Raw genomic sequence first — 19,098 nt, 5'->3', positions numbered from 1 at the left:
GATGGAAAGTGAAGTGGTCCGATCTGAACTCGGGTCCTAAATCTTAACAAAGGAAATTATGAAGGTATGAGGTGTGAGTTGGCTAAGATAGATTGGGGAACTTCATTAAAAGGCATGACGGTAGATAGGCAATGGCTAATATTTAAGGAATGAATGTATCTATTGCAACAGTTGTACATTCCTTTCTGGTGCAAAAACACAACTGGAAAAGCGGCCCAACCATGGCTAGTAAAAGAAATTAGATCCAAAGAGGATTCATATAAAGTTGCTAGAAAAAGTAGCAGGCCTGAGGATTGGGAGCAGTTCAGAATTCAGCAAAGGAGGACCAAGAGATGGATTAAGATGGGGAAAATAAAGTATGGGAGTAAACTTGCAAGGAACATAAAACGGATTGTAAAAGCTTCTATAAGTATGTAAAATGAAAAAGATTAATGAGGACAATTGCAGGTCCCGTAAAGTCCAAAATGGGAGAATTTATAACCGAGAACAAAGAAATGGTGGAGCAATTAAACAACTAAGATAAAAGCAAAATACTGCGGATGCTGGAAATCTGAAACAAAAACAAAAATTGCTGGAAAAACTCAGCAGGTCTGACAGCATCTGTGGAGAGGAAGACAGAGTTAATGTTTCGAGTCCGTATGACCTGAAGAAGAGCCATACGGACTCGAAAGGCTAACTCTGTCTTTCCCTCTACAATTAAACAACTACTTTAGTTCTGTCTTCACAGAAGAAGACACAAATAACTTCCCAGAAATACTGGGGAACCAAGGGCCTAGTGAGAAGGATGAATTGAAGGAAATTAGTATTAGTTTAAAAAAAAAAAATGCACTGGAGATATTAATGGGACTGAAAGCCAATAACTCTCCAGGGCCTGATAATCCCAGGGTACTAAAGGAGGTGGCCATGGAAATAGTAGATGCGTTGATTGTCATCTTCCAAAATTATGTATCTTCTGGAACAGTCCCAGAAGATTGGAAGGCGGCAAAGGTAATCCCATTAGTTAAAATAGGGGAGAGAGAGGAAATAGCGAATTACAGACCGGTTGGCCTAACATCAGCAGTAGGCAAAATGCTAGTTTCTATTATAAAGGATGTGATAACAAGACACTTAGAAAATATCAACAGGGTTAGACAAAGTCAACATGGATTTGTGAAAGGGAAATGATGTTTGACAAACCTACTGGGTTTTTTGAGGACGTAGCTAGCTGAATAAATAAGGGAGAACCACTGGATGTTGTGTATTTGGATTTTCAGAAAACTTTTGGTAAAGTCCCACAGAGGAGGTTAGTGTGTAAAATTAAAGCACATGGGATTGGAGGTAATATATTGGCAATGATTGAGAATTGGTTAGCAGACAGGAAATGGAGAGTAGGAATAAATGGGTCTTTTTCGGAGTGGCAGGTGGTGACTAGTGGGATCAGTGCTTGGGCCCCAGCTATTCACAGTATATATCAATGATTTGGATGAGGGAACCATATGTAATATTTCCAGGTTTGCTGACGACACAAAACTTGGTGGGAATGTGAACGATGAGGAGGGTGTTTAAGAGACTTCAAGGTGATTTAGGTGGGTTGAGTGAGTGGGCAGATGTGGTATAACATGGACAAGTGTGTAGTTATCCACTTTGGTAGGAAAAACAGAATGGCAGAGTATTATTTAAATGGCGATAGACTGGGAAATGTTGATGTATAAAGGGACCTGGGTGTCCTTGTACACAATCACTGGAAGCAAACATGCAGGTGCAGCAGGCAGTTAAGAAGGCAAATGGTATGTTGGCCTTCATTACGAGTGGACTTGAGTGCAGGAGCAAGGATGTCTTCCTGCAGCTATACAGGGCCTTGGTGAGACCACACCTGGAGTATTGTATGCAGTTTTGGTCTCCTTACCTAAGAAAGGATATACTTGCCATAGAGGGAGTGCAGCGAAGGCTCACCAGACTGATTCCTGGGATGGCAGGATTGTCATACGAGAAAAGATTAGGCCGACTAGGCCCAATATTCACTGGAGTTTAGAAAAATGAGAGGGAATCTCATTAAAACCTATAAAATTCTGACAGGGATGGACAGACTGGATACAGGATGAGGTTTCCTCAGGCTGGAAGTTCTAGAACAAGGGGTCAGCTTCAGGATACGGGGTCGGCCATTTAGGACTGAGATGAGGAGAAACTTCTTCACTCAGAGGGTGGTGAACCTGTGGAATTCTCTACCACAAGGTTGTGGAGGCCAAGTCACTGAATATATTTAAGAAGGAAATAGATATATTTCTGGACTCTAAAGCTTCAAGGGGTTTGGGGAGAGCGCGGGAGTATGGCATTGAGATACAGGATCAGCCATGATTATATTGAATGGCGGAGCAGGCTTGAAGGGCTGAATGAGCTACTCCCGCACCTATTTTCTATGTTTCTATGAGCCTTAGATTTCTCTGTCATCCACACCCCACCCAGAGTTAGACGAACTGATCGAAGGTCACCCAGTTTAAATTTCTCCCTCCTTTCCAGAACTGAGATTTTATATTGGCTGCTGTCCTGTCCCACAATATAGTTTGCATTTTAAAAGGAGGATTGGTGATGTATTTTAATCATGATTGGTTTTAGTGGCGCATTGGAATTAAAAAGAAAGTTTTACAATGCTGCTGGATTACAAACACTGATACTTAATCCTCTGTTTATTATATTCATATTACTCATTTGGAAATCCCTTTCAAAGTTGTTTTTCAAGAAGGCTTCAGGTTTTTATTGCAGAGCCTAACCCTAATATTTAACCACATTGTTTTATAATAAAACAAAACTAAAAGTAATTTTTTCCATTTACCTGGAAGCAGTTGCCTGTATTATCAATTTGGCCAAATTCCAGTTAAACTTTGGCTTATTGCTGGCTGGAGTAGCAAATATCAGATAATCAGAAGACACAAAAGTTCCAATCTGATCTCCTGAAGGCTCATGCTTGAGTACGGTTTCATAGTTGCCAGCTTTCCTCCAATCCATCAAATGATGGTTTTCGCATGTGAGCTTAGCTATTGAGGGTCAACTCCCCAACTACGGAAGCATATTAAGGCTGTTTCCACTAGCTGTTCGTGTGTCTTGGTCAGTGGGGGTTACTGGGTAGGGAGTAGGACCCAACCCTGGCTGTATTAGTTTCTTCTCCTTTTCTTCCTGTAGCACAGAGATGGACATCCATTCACCCTGAAGCCTGCATTTTTGTGGGACTTTCTTAGCCAAATTGAGCAGTGCCTTTAAAGTAATTGAGCAATCTGAGTAATTATGAAGATGTATCAATAATTAATTTTTGTTGCTCTAAATAGTGGAACTGTTCTGTGAATAAAATAATCATCCTGCATTGTTCTAAAGGAACAGCTAGGAAGATGTAAGTATGAATTTAAAACAAACTGCAAACTTGGGTTTCCAAACATTTCAGCCAGGAACAAGTGTGCGAAAACCATTGGTTGGTTGAAGTAGTGTAGACAGATGATCTCTCTGAACCATTTAACAATGACTTGTCCCTTAACCTGTGGAATTTAAAAAAATTCTTTCACAGGATGTGGTGTTGCTGGCTGGGTCAGCATTTGTTGCCCATCTTGTATTGCCCTAGAGAATGTAAACTTGATTTTATGCTGATGATAAAATAATAGAGATGTTTTGCTCAGAATTCATAAATGTAAGTTTGTATTGAATGTAAGCTAGAGCTCCTTTGCATTTCACTATCATAGTCCTTTCATTTAACCCAGCAATCTGTCATTGAGAATAGTCCACACTGGTGTAAACCCATGTAGCACATGTATTGGCAAAGCTCAAGGTTTGAATGACTTTGACATTATGAGTCAAGAAAATTGTAGTGGTTGTTGACAGTACCTTGTCATGGCCGGGTGGGGGAGGGGGATTGCATGATTAGAGAAGATCATTTCCTGTAGTTTTGGGATACAGTGCTAGTCTAACTGTACCAGCTTGTGTCATGATGCCAAGTGGAGATTTTTTCAGGCTTGTCTACAAAATGGAACTCCAGTTTAGGGGGAAATAGTGGCCTAGTGATAATGTCCCTGGACTAGTAATCCAGAGGCCCAGGTTAATGCTTTGGGGGCATGGTTCGAACCCCACCATGGCAGCTGGTGGAATTTGATTTCAATTAATAAAGTCTGTATTTGAAAGCTGGTCTCCGAAATGGTGGCCATGAAACTATCATCAATTGTTATAAAAACCCATCAGGCTCACTAATGTCCTTTAGGGAGGGAAATCTGCCATCCTTACCTGGTGTGGCCTACATGGTGACTCCAGATGCACAGCAATGTGGTTGACTCTTATTGCCCTCTGAAGTGGCCTAGTAAGCCCTCAGTTCAAAGGCAGTTAGGGATGGGTATCTTCCTATGGCCTTGCCAGTGATGCCCACATCCCATGAATGAATAAATAAGTGCAACTGAGTTTTCAATAATTATAAATGAGTTTACTCTTTGTATTTTTCTGTGAGACACTGTAATTAGAAAGCTTGGTTCTTAAAATGTGTCAAAAGAATTGCTTTCCTGATGGACCAATGAGTTTAAACAGTGAGTAGCTGAACCACAAATATCAGGAAGGCCCCAGGTTTGATCCCCAGAGAGCAATTAGCTGTACTGGCTCTCTAAAGCAGCAATTCACCTCGTGCCACTCCCCTAGCCTGCGGCCATAGCCCTGCACATTGTTCCTTTTTCAGATAATAATGCAATTTTGTTGTGAATGCTTAATTGAACCTGCCTGCACCACACTCTAGGCAATGCATTCCAGATCCTAACCAATTGCTGCGTGAAAAAGTTTCTCCTCCTGTCGCCATTGCTTCTTTTGCCAATTACCTTAAAGCTGTGCCCTCTGGATCTCGCTCCTTTTATCAATGGGAACAGTTTCTCCATATCTACTCTCTCCACACCCTATATGATTTTGAGCACCTCTATCAAATCTCCCCTAAACCGCCTTCCCATCTTCAAGGAAAACAGTCTCAATTTCTCCAGTCTATCTAGGTAACTGAAGTTCCTCATCCCTAGAATCTTTCTCGTGAGTCTTTTCTGCACCCTTGTTAATACCTTCACCTCCTTCCTAAAGTGTGGTGTCCAGAACTAGACTCCATGCTCCAGCTGAGGCCAAACCCAGTGTTTTATACAGCTTTAACATAACATCCTTGCTTTTCTACTTTATGGGCCTATTAATAAAGCCTAGGTTGCTGTATGCTTTATTAACCACTCTCTCAACCTGTCCTGCCACCTTCAATGATTTATGCACATACGCCCCGGTCCCTCTGCTTCTGTACCCTTTTAGAATTGTACCCTTTGTTTTATGTTGTCTCTCCACGTCCTACCAAAATGAATCACTTCACACTTCTCTGCTTTGAATTTCATCTGCCACTTGTCCACCTATTCCACCAACCTATGCCCTTTTGAAGTTCTGCACTATCCTCACAGTATACAGTACCTCCGAGTTTTATATCATCCGCACATTTTGAAATTGTGCTCTGCACACCAAGGTCTAAATCATTAATATATCTCAGGGAGAACAGGGGTCCTTGCACCGATTCCCGGGAATCTCCACTATGAACTTGCCTCCAATCCGACAAACAACTATTAACCATTACTGTTTCCTGTCACTCACCCAATTGCATATCCATGTTGCTACTGTTCCTTTTATTCCATGAGCTCTAACTTTGCTCACAAAATTGTGCGGCACTTTCTCAAATGCCTTTTGGAAGCCCATGTACACCATATCAACAACATTGCCCTCATCACTCCTCTGTTATCTCATTAAAAACCTTAAGCCAGTAGTTAAACACAATTTGCCAGCAACAAATCCTTGCTGGAACATGAGATAGATGACTAGACACTGGGAGGGAGTATGAGAGTGTATCTTGTGCCTGTAATGTTGGACCCCATCAAGGAGTCAACACCTTCAAGGCAAATTGGAAGAAATTTTGGCAGGACAAGCAGAACTTTTTTTAAAAATTGGAATGTTTTAAGTTCAATGTTAACTTTTATGCACACTATCAAGGTGCAATCACGAGGATTACGGGTTTTGATCTTTACCTAGAAATGGACTATTTACTGAAAACCAAACTTTTTATGTGACAGGAAACTTCCCTACAAAATAATGTTAAAACCTATGGACAGAAAAGAAAGAAGGCTTTGGTCAGGAGAGCAACTGGATCTGATGCCTCTCCTAATTCATCTGAATCAAGACCTCCTACTCCAGGTTAGGGTATGAATAATGCAGCACAAGCATACTAAAGGAAAGAATGATTGTTTAAAATTATTTTCCCTTGTAATGCAGTGAGAATAAATGTTCCTCTATAATAGGTTAGACTTGTTGATTCTGCTTACAGGCACCATTTGGAAGCATCACTTCAAATACAAGTACTTCAGGAATGTTTTTAAGTTCCTATCCAAGAGATTTGGCTACCTTGCTGGTGATCGACATATCCTAAGTTAGGATTGAGACCAGGCTCTTCAGCCCATTGATGCTTATCCCTGTAGTGCTGTAACTCCCTGATCACAGTACGGAAACAGGCCATTTGGCCCAACGGGTCTATTCCTATCTTTATACTCTACATGACCCTTGTCCCATTTTACTTCATCTCCTCCCTATCAACATGTCCTTCTAACCCACTCCTGAAATTCAGCTCTTCTGGTACCACAAAGGGGTGGAAGCTATGCTGCAGTTGTATAAAGCTCTGTTATATCACATCTGGAGTACTGCTTTCAGTTCTGGGTGCTATACTTCAAGAGGATATATTGGCTTTGGGACAAGTACAGTGCAGATTCACCAGAATGAAACCAGGGCTATAAGGGTTCAATTATGAGGACATGTTGCATAGTCTAGGTTTGTTATTCCCTACCGAATGGAAGATTAAGGGGTTATATCATTGAGATGATTAAGGGATTTGATAGGGTAGATAAACAATTTTCTCTGGAGGAGGGCATCCCTAGGTAATATTGGGAAGCAAATCCTCACGCAAACTGAATATTTGGAACTCTTTTTTTCCCCCCAAAAAAGCTGTTGAGCTGGGTCAATTGAAAATGACAGAACTGAGTTTTGTTAGATTTTTGTTAGGCAAGAGCTTTTAAGGAATATGGAACCAAGATGAGTAAATGGAACTGAGATATAGATCAACCATAGGTGATCTAACTGAATGGTGGAATAGCCTTGAGGGGCTGAATGGCCACCTGTTCCTATTCCTTTCTCACTTGTGTACATATTTCACTTCCCTTTAATGCATTTATGCTGATAGTCCCAACCACTCCGTGCAGTAGGAGTTCCACATTCTCAGCAGTGCAAATGAAGATTAGATGCCCCATCATGTTTCTACTTCCATTATCTTGTCTATTATTTCTGATACTTTATCGGTATCTGTGTTTTGCATAAGTTTTAAACTTCCATTTACATAATTGTACTGTATATCAAAATGGCATAGCATCAGTAGGTTTGAACTCTTCGCTTTACTGCCAATATATTTTCGCAATCTATGAGTTTTTTAATTGTCTTGTCATCTTGTATGGAAATTGAAAATTCCTACCCACAGTTCCCTTTCTCACTCATTGTACCCTTCTAAAACATGCAAATCATAGGGCGAAAGTATTACAATTTTTAGATCCTTGGAAATAATGTGTTACACTAGAGGAACTTTGATTGCAACACAATAGAGTAACAATTTGTAATAGTAGGTAGTTTATTTTCTTTTGTCTTTCAGAGGCTGGTCCATCATCTGCAAAAGTCTCACGTCCTGAGGGTGTGAAGAGGTTAACAAAAAATGTCACCGAACTGAATGTAGTTCTCAGTGAATTTGAGGAAATTGTTACAGAGTACAAGTAAGTACAAGACTGGTATTGTGAAACGTGGTGAAAAAAATCATTATCCTACAAGCCATTGTAGAACAACTTGTGTATGAGATGTTATTGCATCCTTTAATGCCTATCTGCCTATTCGGTTTTTTAAATTCATTCATGGGATGTGGGTGTTGCTGGTTAGGCCAGCATTTATTGCCCTTGAGAAGGTGGTGGTGAGCTTCCGCCTTGAACTGCTGCAGTTCATGTGGTGTAGGTACACCCACAGTGCTGTTAAGATGGATGGGGGTGGTTCCAGGATTTTCGTCCAGGGACTGTGAAGGAACGGCGATGTATTCCCAAGCCAGGGACGGTGAAGGAACGGCGATGTATTTCCAAGCCAGGATGGTGAGTGTCATGGAGGGAACTTCCAGGTGGCGGTGTTCCCAAGAGTCTGTTGCCCTTGTCCTTCTAGATGGTAGTGCTTGTGGATTTGGAAAGTCCTGTCTGAGGAGCCTTAGTGAGTTCTGCAGTGCATCTTGTAGATGGTACATACTGCCACTGTGCATTGGTGGTGGGCGGGAGTGAATGTTTGTGGATGGGTGCCAATCAAGCAGGCTGCTTGGTTAAGTGTTGTTGGAGCTGCACTTATCCAGACAAATAGAGAGTATTCCATCACACTCCTGACATGTGCCTTGTAGGTGGTGGACAGGCTTTGGCTAGTCAGGAGGTACTTACCCGCCGCAGGATTCCTAGCCTCTGACCTGCTCTTATAGCCACAGTATTTATATGGCTAGTCAAGTTCAGTTTCTGGTTAATGATAACTCCAGGATGTTGATAGTGGGGGATTTTGCAATGGTAATGCCATTGAATGTCAAAGGGTGATAATTAGATTCTCTCTTGTTAGAGGTAGTCATTGCCTGGCACTTGTGTGGCACGAATGTTACTTGCCACTTGTCAGCCCAAGCCTGGATATTGTCCAGCTCTTGCTGCATTTGGACGTGGACTGCTTCAGTATCTGAGGAGTCGTGAATGGTGCTGAACATTGTGCAAGCATCAACGAACATCCCCACTTCTGACCTTCTAATGACAGGAAAGTCACAAGCAGCTGAAGATGGTTGAACCCAGGACAATACCCTGGGGAACTCCTGCTGTGATGTCCTGGAACTGAGATGATTGGCCTCCAACAACTACAACCATCTTCCTTTGTGCTAGGTATGACTCCAACCAGCGGAGGGTTTTCCCCTTGATTCCCATTGACTCCAGTTTTGCTAGGGCTCCTTGAAGCCACACTCGGTCAAATTATGCCTTGATGCCAAGGGCAGTCACTCTACTCTCACCTCACCTCTGGAGTTCAGCTCTTTTGTCCATGTTTGAACCAAGGCTGTGATGAGGTCAGGAGCTGAGTGATCCTGGCGGAACCCAAACTAAGCTTCAGTGAGCAGGTTATTGCTAAGCAAGTGCCACTTGATAGCACTGTTGATGACCCCTTCCATTACTTTACTGATGATGGAGAGTAGACTGATGGGGCAGTAATTGGCTGGGTTGAATTTGTCCTGTTTTTTGTGTACAGGACATACCTGGGCAATCTTCCACATTGCTGGGTGGATGCCAGTGTTGAAGCTGTACTGGAACAGCTTGGCTAAGGATGTGGCAAGTTCTGGAGCACAGTGGAGTACTATTACTGGAATATTGTCAAGGCCCATAGCCTTTGCAGTATTCAGTTCCTTCATCCGTTTCTTGACATCATGTGGAGTGAATTGAATTGGCTGAAGACGGGCATCTATGGGGGCCAAGATGGATCATCCACTCGGCACTTCTGGCTGAAGATTGCTGTAAATGCTTCAGCCTTATCTTTTGCACTGTTGAGCTGGGCTCCCTCATCTTTGAGGATGGGGATATTTGTGGACCCTCCTCCTCCAGTGTGTTGTATAATTGTCCACCACCATTCACAACTGGATGTGGCAGGACTGTAGAGCTTTGATCTGATCAGTTGGTTGTGGAATCGCTTAGCTCTGTCTATTGCTTGCTGCTTATTTCTACACAAGTAGTCTGGTGTTGTAGCTTCACCAGGTTGACACCTCATTTTTAGATATGCTTGGTGCTGCTCCTGGCATGCCCTCCTGCACTCTTCATTGAACCAGGATTGATCCCCTGACTTGGTGGTAATGGTGGAGTGTGGGATATGCTGGGCCATGAGGTTACAGATTGTTTTTGAGTACAATTCTGCTGCCACTGATGGCCCACAGCGCCTCATGGCTGCCCAGTCTTGAGTTACTAGATCTGTTCAAAATGTACTCCAGTTAGCACGGTGGTAGTGCCACACAACACGACCCTCAATGTGAAGACGGAACTTTGACTCACTGAACAGTGGTGACTTTTACCGACACTGCCATGGACAGATGCATCTCTGGCTTGCAAGTTGGTGAGGTATGTTTTTCCCTCTTGTTGGTTCCTTCACCGCTTGCCGCAGACCCAGTCTAGCAGCTATGTCCTTTAGGACTCAGTCAACTAAGCCTGAATTGGTGTTACCGAGCCACTCTTGGTGATGGACATTGAAGTCCCCCACCCAGAGTACATTCTGTGCCCTTGCCACTCTGTGCCTACTCCAAGTGGTGTTCAACATGAAGGAGCACTGATTCATCAGCTGAGGGGGTGCGGTAATTGGTAATCAGCAGGAGGTTTCCTTGGCCATGTAATGGTCCCATGAGACTTCGTGGGATCCAACTCCCTCCCAACTGTATACCACTGTGCTGCCACTCTGCTGGGATGGTGATGCCTGGGACATTATCTATAAGGTTGCTTGACTAGTCTGTGAGATAGCTCTCCCAACTTTGGCACAAGCCCCCAGATGTTAGTAAGGAGGACCTTTGCAGGTTTGTTTCCGGTGCCTTGGTTGAAGCCATCTAGACCGTCCAGTTTCATTCCTTACAACTGAGTGGCTTGCTAAGCCATTTTAAGAGTCAACCACATAGCTGTTGGTCTGGAGTCAAATGTAGGTAAGGACAACAGTGAACCAGGTGAGTTTTCACGACAGTGGTTCATGGTCATCATTAGACATTTATTGATTTCAATTCTACCATCTGCTGTGGTGGGATTCAAACCCAGGTCCCCAGAGCATTACCCTGGGACTCTGGGTTAATAGTCCAGTGACAATACCACTATGCCACCACCTCTTCAGTTGGAGATTAAAGATCCCGTTGCATTATTCGAAGAATAGAAGTGGTATTTGGTGTCATCCTTAACGTTTCTTCCTCAAATAACAACATAGAAACAAGATTTTATGGTCACTCTTTTAACTTGCTGTTTGGTGTGTGCAGAATTATCTATTGCATTTGTCTACATAATAAATCAAAAGTAATTAATTGGCTATTTAGAGCTTTGGGGCATCGTAAAAATATTACAAGGAGACATATGTAATTGCAAAAAGGAAACTCAGACATTATAGTCATACTAAGCGTACAAATGTTCAGCCCCAAAATAGTAGGGCCTCGTGCGTACACCACACAGCTGAGCACACTCCATATTATTCCGTGTTTTTTTATTCGTTCATGGGATGTGGGTGTCACTGGACAGGGCAGCATTTATTACCTAGTTCACAGGGCATTTAAGAGACCACATTGCTGTAGGTCTGGAGTCACATGCAGGCCAGACCAGGTAAGTACAGCAGATTTCCTTCCCTAAAGGGAACCAGATAGGTTTTTACAACAGTCGTCAATGGTTTCATGGTCATCATCAGACTTTTAATTCCAGACTTTTTGTCGAATTCAAACTTCACCAATCCCGTGGTGGGATTTGAACCCAGGCCCCCCCCAGAGCATTACCCTGGGTCTCTGAATTACTAGTCCAGCGACAATACCACTACGCCATTGCCATATTTCATGAATTCAGTATTGGCACACAGCTTGAGAAGTCTCTCATGGCAGCATTTGGTCTCCACCTGTGCTCTTGACTGCCCCTTGGATTAGAATTGCTTTCCTTGTAGACCAGAACGTTCCATCTGTAACATTTGAAATCTGAAATCACACCTCTGATCTGCTAGATTGTCTGACATTCTGAGAGACAGAAATTATACAATCACTTGGTTCACTGAATAGCCTGTTGCTGACTGGTGGGGGACCCTTATTTTTCCACCTAGTGTCACTGATGCTGTGCCCTTGTCCTATGTCAATTATAATGCATACCTTGTTGTTTGTAGGAGGGAACAAAATGATTCCTGTGTCGACATACTGAGAATAGAAACAAATTCAACCCACGTTGTTGATCATAAAGATCACTTCCGTTTGAAGCAGCAGCTTAAATAATACATCCTTCTATTTGCCTCTATTATGATTTTTTTTAAGTGAGTTCCACAGTAATTTATGATTTAAATAAAAAATAAAGCTAATAGAAGCATTAAAAAATTATAAATCTGAAGTACATGCCTCTTGACAGGGTGGATGTGGAGAGGATCTTTCCTCTTGTGGGAGAATCTATAACTAGGGGTCACTGTTTTAAAAAAAGGGGTCGCTCATTTAAGACAGATGAGAAATTTTTTCTGAAGGTTGTGAGTCTTTGGAACTCTCTTCCTGAAAAGGCGTTGGAAGCAGAGACTTTGAACAGATCCTTGATTAACAAGGGGGTGAAAAGTTATTGGGGGTAGCCAGGAATGTGGGGTTGAGGTTACATTCAGATCAGCCATGATCTTATTGAATGGTGGGGCAGGCTTGAGGGGCCGAGTGGCCTACTTCTACTTCTGCTCCTGCTCCTAATTCATATGTTCGTATGCCACATTACTGAAGTGCACTTTTTCAATTTGATAGGCAGTCTGTGGAATCTGCTGTTTGCAGAAAAGTAATTGATGGATTCTTCACTGATTTAAAGGAGGAAGTTACTGAAACTGTAAGTACTGCAGTGATGCAATTTTGCACAGCGAATACAAACCCTTACTTTTTTTGGTATTTCTTAGATTAGGAATGTTGAACTCAATTTACATAGTAGGCTGAAACAACATCAAGTGTGAGTCACGATCAGCAGAACGTATTAAATCCACTTGGGTTGAACTTAGTATGATTTTTGCCTCTTATTTTAGGTGTGAAAGGGGTTCAGCATTTAACAATTTATGGAAGTGAGTCCTTAGAACTAATGTGTGCCGGTGGCATGTAGCCATAGTATTGCTCAATGCTTTTTGACATCGCTGGCAGCCAGTATTGGATCAATTTAAGTCTGAAGAGTCAAGCACATGTTTTAGGACCCTTCTGCACAGGCTGATGGCTGTAGTTAAAGAAATTATGGGGTAAGCTATTATTATCCCTTCTGTGGAACATGGAGGAGTGCTCCTCCCAACTCCCTAGCACTACTTTGGACTGCCCACTGGCCATACATGGCCTTCTTGTATCTCTTCCATGTATTGGAGCTTGTGATGCTCCCTGAATCCAGTGAGAATCCCCTGTCTCCATCACCTTGTTCCCCATTTGCCCACTGGTGGTAACAACCTTTTACTGTTTACTGTTATGGCACAGCGGATGGTAAATGCGGAGCTGCTCAAATCCCAGAGGGAAACTTGAAACAGCTGCCGCACCTGTTTTTTCAATTTACATTTTTATTTTGAGATGTGTGCCTTGCATTCAGTAGTAATAAGTCCACCGAGTCTGAGGTTTTTTACAAAACTAAATTAAACATTTATTAATAGAAGAAAAGATTTTAAGCACATAGATCTACAAATTACCACTATAATAACTCCTAACTCCTCTAATTAATCCGACTCCGAGTTACACCTCTGTTAAGGCAACAGTAAAACAAAATAGATTTCAACAGACCCAAAGCACACAATACTCTGGACAGTGATATTAACAGTGAGTTTTCTTAGCTTCAGTTCCTGTAGACAGCAACTTGATACATACAGGCTGGAGGCTTTCACACTTGTTAGATCTTAGAATTCCTTCTTCCTTACACACAACTTAATTTTCTTTATATATGTTTCTCCCTTTTTAATGTAAATTCCATTGTTCCAATATGTCTTTGCAACTTTACTTTTTCCATAAAATAAATCTTTCATAGCACTCATATTATCAGTAATCTTTGGGAAAAATAAACACAATGTTTAGCTTAATTTCTTATGGCTAGGTGTAACATCCCATCACCTCTTTGAAATTCAAACTACTCTGGTTTATCTAAAAATGCAAATGTTCCTCACCTCACATCCTAAAACTTCAGCCATGTTTACGTATTTAGCATTTCCAACCTAGCTTCCTTTTGATAACTTAAAAGCTCCAGACTAGCAGTCTGCAATTCAGTTAAAACACACACACACACACACACACACACACACCTACACCTACACAGAGAAACTAATCCAAACCCTGCTATGAACCTACCTTTACAATAAATCACAATAATATTATAAAAATTATTATATTTTCATGACATTACCCATGGGAAGATCCCCAAGTTTCATTCCTCTTTTTACTAGTTGCCTTCTGTGCCTCTCCCACTTAACCAGGTTGCTGATGCTGCTTCTCCCAGCTCTCAGGAGATGATGGACACCACATCAACCTCTTCCATTACTCTCTTCCCACCCTTCCCACTCTCTTCCCATTCAACCCCACTGTCCTGACAGCTATTCCATTGCCTGCCTCTCCCACCTTGCGCTCTTTTTCCCTACCCTGTCCCTTTCACCTAGATGACTCCCACTATATGTTTCCCCAGCTCAGCACATCTCTCTGCTCCTTCTCTCACCTGTACACCTTCTAGATATTGCTGAAAGTGTGCCAGCTATGTGCCTGCAGGGAACGTGTTACACTTTTTGGCTTATCATGCCGATTGTTTTAAATTATCCTGACAACACTTCAGTAGATATGTGAGCAGATACAGCAAGTTTGTGGTTGTAAAGATGGTCATTTGTATGTATGCCAAGACTTTATAAAACACTTGTTTTGCAGCCATACGTTCTTAATTATTCTCCATCTTCTGAGCATAGCCTTTCATTCCTACCATGGGAAAATGTGAGAGGAAGTTGTTTGACTGGGAGGATTGAGTAAGTAGGTTCCTGCAGACTCAACAGAAGACTGTAAAGCAGACTTTTTCATGGAAACTAAAACTAGAATTGAAATTTAAAAAACGCATTATATGAGTAATAGAAATATGGGTCATTAGAAGTGTGCACCATGGCTGCACATAAATCCTCTTCTCCTTAGGAAGTCCTTCGGGATCAAAGATGACTTGTGTCTATTCTGGTTTGATGGTTTCTAGATGGCTGATAAGTCCATTGTGTGATCTGCAGACTCTGCCACATGTGAGGCAGGTGGTGCTTGAAGGTAGATAGGTTGTTTGGAGGCTTGTGTGCTCCCTTCAACGCCTAGACTTCGCCGTTGCATGTTCCCGACGAAGTCTCTTGATACACGGAGCAGGGAGAGGTCCTGAAAGCAGACTTTGGGGTGCTGGGAAGGAGATTGAAAAGCAGCACCTCTAAAGCAGTAAATCTTAGGATTACTTTCAGTCCCATGTGCAAGTGAGTATAGAAATAGGAAAATTGAGCGATTAAACATGTGACTGGAAAGCTGGTGTAGGAGGGAGGGCATCAGATTTCAAGGGCATTGGGACCGGTTCTGGGGAAGGTGGGACCTGTACAAGCTGGACAGTCTATACCTGAACAGGACTGGGATGAATATCCTCGCAGGGAGATTTACTAGTGCTGTTGGGGGCGGGGGTTTAAACTAGATTGGCAAGGGGATGGGAACCTGAGGGCAAAGTCAGAACAGGGAACGGGCGATAGAGAATTAGTGAGTGACTCTGAAAGACGGAAGAAGCACAGGTTAAAATGTGTACAGCACAGGAATTTGGCAGTGTTAAAATGTATGTATGCAAATGCAAGGAGTATAGTAAACAAAGCTGATGAGCTGAGGGTACACATAGACACATGATATCATTGCTATAACAGAAACTTGGCTAAGGAAGGGCAAAAGTGGCAGCTCAACATCCTTGCATATAGTTTTCAGACAGGATAGGGAGGGGGATTTAAAAAAAGTGGTGGTCTAGTATTATTGGTTAAAGAATCAATTATAGCTGTGAGGAGGGATGATATACTGAATGAGGCATCAAATTAGGCCATATGGGTTGAGCTCAGAAATAAAAAAGGGGCAGCCACACTGCTAGGATTGTACTATAGACCCCCAAATTGTGGAAGAGAGTTAAAAGAGCAAATGTGTAGGCATATTTCTGAGTGCAAAAACAATAGGGCAGCAATAGTTGGGGACTTCAACTCCCCTAATATCAATTGGGATATGAACAGTGTGAAGGGCACAATGGTTGCAAAATTCTTGAACTGCATTTAAGGAGCATTTTTAGCCAGCACGTAACAAGCCCAACGAGAGGGGGTGCAATTCTCGATTTAGTCTTAGGAAATGAAGCTGAGCATGTGGATGAAGTAGCAGTGGGGAACCATTTTGGAGATAGTGACCATAATACAGTTGGATTTAGCATCATGGAAAAGGACAAAGATAGAACAGGAGTGAAAGATCTAGATTGGAGGAAGTCAAATTTTATTGTCAGAGTTGAGCTGGCAAGAGTGTACTGGATACAGCAATTAGAAGGGAAAAACAGTGTCAAATCAGGGGGAGGCATTCAAAAGTGAGATTCTATGGGCACAGTGTAGACATGTCCCCACAAAAAAAAGGCTGGTACTGCCAAATCTAGAGCCCCCTGATTTTCCAGAAGCATACAGACCAAGATAAAGCATAAAAAGAAAGCTTATGACTGTCACAAAAAACTTAATACTGTAGAAAGCCTAGAGGAGTATAGGAAGTACAGGGGTGAAGTAAAAATGGAAATTTGGAAAGCAAAGAGCGGATATGAAAAAATATTGGCAGGTAAAATCAAGTAAAATCTAAAGGTGTTTTACCAGTATATTAAGAGCAAGGGAATAACTAAGGAAAGGGTAGGGCCTATCAGAGATGTACATCATAACTTGTGGGTTGATGCTGAAGGCGTGGGCAGGGTTCTCAATGAGTACTTTGTCTCCATCTTCACTAAGGAGAGGGATGATGCAGACTTTCCAGTTAATGAGGAGGAGTGTGAAACATTAGATACAATAAGCATAGTGAGAGAGGAAGTACTGGAGCGACTGACATTCTTGAAGGTGGATAAGTCACCAGGGCCGGATGGATTGTATCCCAGACTGTTAAAGGAGCCAGGGAGGAAATAGTGGATGCTCTGAGGATTATTTTCCAATCCTCACTAGATACAGGCGAGGTCCCAGAGGATTGGAGGTTTGCAAATGTTGTACCATTATTTAAAAAGGGTGCAAGGGATAGGCCAGAAAATTATAGACCGGTCAGCCTGATTTTGGTGGTGGGCAAATTATTGGAATCAATTCTGAGAGACAGGATAAACTGTCGCTTAGAAAGGCATGGGTTAATCAGGTATAGTTGGTATGGTTTTGTTAGGAGAAGGTCGTGTCTTACTAACTTAAAAGAATGTTTTAAGGAAGTAACAAGGAAGATTGATGAGGGTAGTGTAGTGGATGTTGTCTACATGGATTTTAGTAAGGCATTTGACAAGCTCCCATATGGTCAGAAAAGTGAGATCGCATGGGATACAGGGGAAGGTGGACCCAAAATTGGCTCAACAACAGGAAACAAAGGGTAATGTTTGATGGATGTTTTTGTGAATGGAAAATGGTTTCCAGTGGTGTTCCATAGGGCTCAGTGTTAGGGCCATTGCTGTTTGTTGTATATATTAATGATCTGGACATAAATGCAGGAGGTATGATTGGGAAATTTGTAGATGACACAAAAATTGGCCGTGTAGTTGATAGTGATGAGGATAGCTGTTGTCTCCAGAATGATATCAATAGTTTGGTTGAGTGGGCCAAAAAGAGGCAAACGGAATTCAATCTGGAAAAGTGTGAGGTAATGCATTTGGGGAGGGCAAACAAAGCAAAGGAATACTCAATAAATGGGAGGATATTGAGAGAGGTTGAGGAAGTGAGAGACCTTGGAGTGCATGTCCACAGGGCTCTGAAGGTGGCAGGACAGGTGAACAAGGTGCTAAAGAAGCATATAGAATGCTTTCCTTCATTGGACGAGGTATTGAACACAAAAGCAGAGATGTAATGCTGACACTGCATAAAACACTGGTTAGGCCATAGCCGGAATTTTGTGTACAGTTCTGGTCACCACATTACAGGATGGACGTAATTGCTTTGGAGAGAGTACAGAGAAGATTTACAAGAATGCTGCTAGGGGTTGAAAATTGTAGCTATGAGGAAATTTTGGATAGGCTAGGGTTGTTTTCCTTAGAACAGAGGAGGCTGAAGGGGTGACTTAATTGAGGTATACAAAATACCTAGATAGGGTAGACTTGTTTCCCCTAGCTGAGGGATCAGTTACCAGGGGGCATAGATTTAAAGTGTTTGGTAGAAGGATTAGAGGGGACATGAGGAAAAACTTTTTCACACAGAGGGTGGTGGGTGTCTGGAATTCACTGCCTAAATCGGCTTTTGAGGCTGAAAAACTCAACTCATTTAAAAGGTATTTGGATCCGCATCTGAAGCGCTGTAACCTGCAAGGCTATGGACCAGGTGCTGGAAAGTGGGATTAAAATGAGTGGCTGGTTTCTTTTTCATCATTTTCTGGCTGGCACAGACATGATGGGTTGAATGGCCTCTTTCTGCGCCATTACTTTTCTATGGTTCTATGGTTCCTACTGTCCTCCTGGGAATCTTCTGCGATGATTAAGTTTTGAGTAGAGCAGTTGCTTCGGTCTGGTGTCAGGCATACGAATGACGTCTTGTCCAACTGGTTTTGAGTGATTAGCACTTCGATGCTGGGCATGTTGGCTTTGGAGAAGACACTGCTATTGGTCTTTCTTGCCAACAGATTTGGAAGATCTCGCAAAGGCACTGCTGGTGGTATGTCTCCAGTACTTTGGGGTGCCTACTATAGATTGTCCAAGGTTCTGAGCATGGAGATCACTGCTGCCTGGTAACCATTACCTTAGTCTCAGGTTTGAAATCCTGGTCCTCAAATATTGTTTTGCACATTGGAGGCAATGATGAATTTTGTCGCCTATCTCATTCTTCGAGAGGAGGCACCCAAGATATGGAAAATAGTCTGTTGATCTTAATCAATGCGTGGAGGGAGGTGAATTGTTTTGCTGTGGGAGCTATTTGGAAGAGGATCTTAGTTTTCTGGATGTTAAGTGAAAGGCCCATTTTCTCACCTTTCAACTGTCTTAAAAAAACCATCCGTTCATTACTACTATCACTCAGCCAACCTCGTATGAGTGCTGCGACTGTCCTGTTTTTCCCCATGAGCTTCAACTTTGCTGGCAAGCCTATTATATGGCATTTTAT

General features: G+C 42.3%; 1 protein-coding gene across 6 annotated transcripts in view; it reads left to right on the top strand.

Annotated features, from left to right (window-relative positions):
• cenpu (centromere protein U) overlaps positions 1 to 19,098 on the top strand; it is a 46,423-nt gene that overhangs the window by 22,238 nt on the left and 5,087 nt on the right. For all 6 annotated transcript variants that reach the window (XR_013579436.1, XM_078562174.1, XM_078562148.1 and 3 more), the window contains exons 7-9: positions 6,078 to 6,198; positions 7,694 to 7,811; positions 12,569 to 12,647. Coding sequence is in view for 5 of the 6 variants with exons in the window: in XM_078562174.1 (XP_078418300.1) it covers positions 6,078 to 6,198; positions 7,694 to 7,811; positions 12,569 to 12,647 (318 nt within the window). In the remaining variant the exon portion in view is untranslated. The remainder of the gene's footprint in view (positions 1 to 6,077; positions 6,199 to 7,693; positions 7,812 to 12,568; positions 12,648 to 19,098) is intronic.

Source organism: Cetorhinus maximus, chromosome 2, assembly GCF_964194155.1.
Source record: "Cetorhinus maximus chromosome 2, sCetMax3.hap1.1, whole genome shotgun sequence".
Lineage (NCBI taxonomy): Eukaryota > Metazoa > Chordata > Chondrichthyes > Lamniformes > Cetorhinidae > Cetorhinus > Cetorhinus maximus.
The sequence above is the reverse complement of the archived record's forward strand: the minus strand, read 5'-3'. Positions and strand labels throughout refer to the sequence as shown.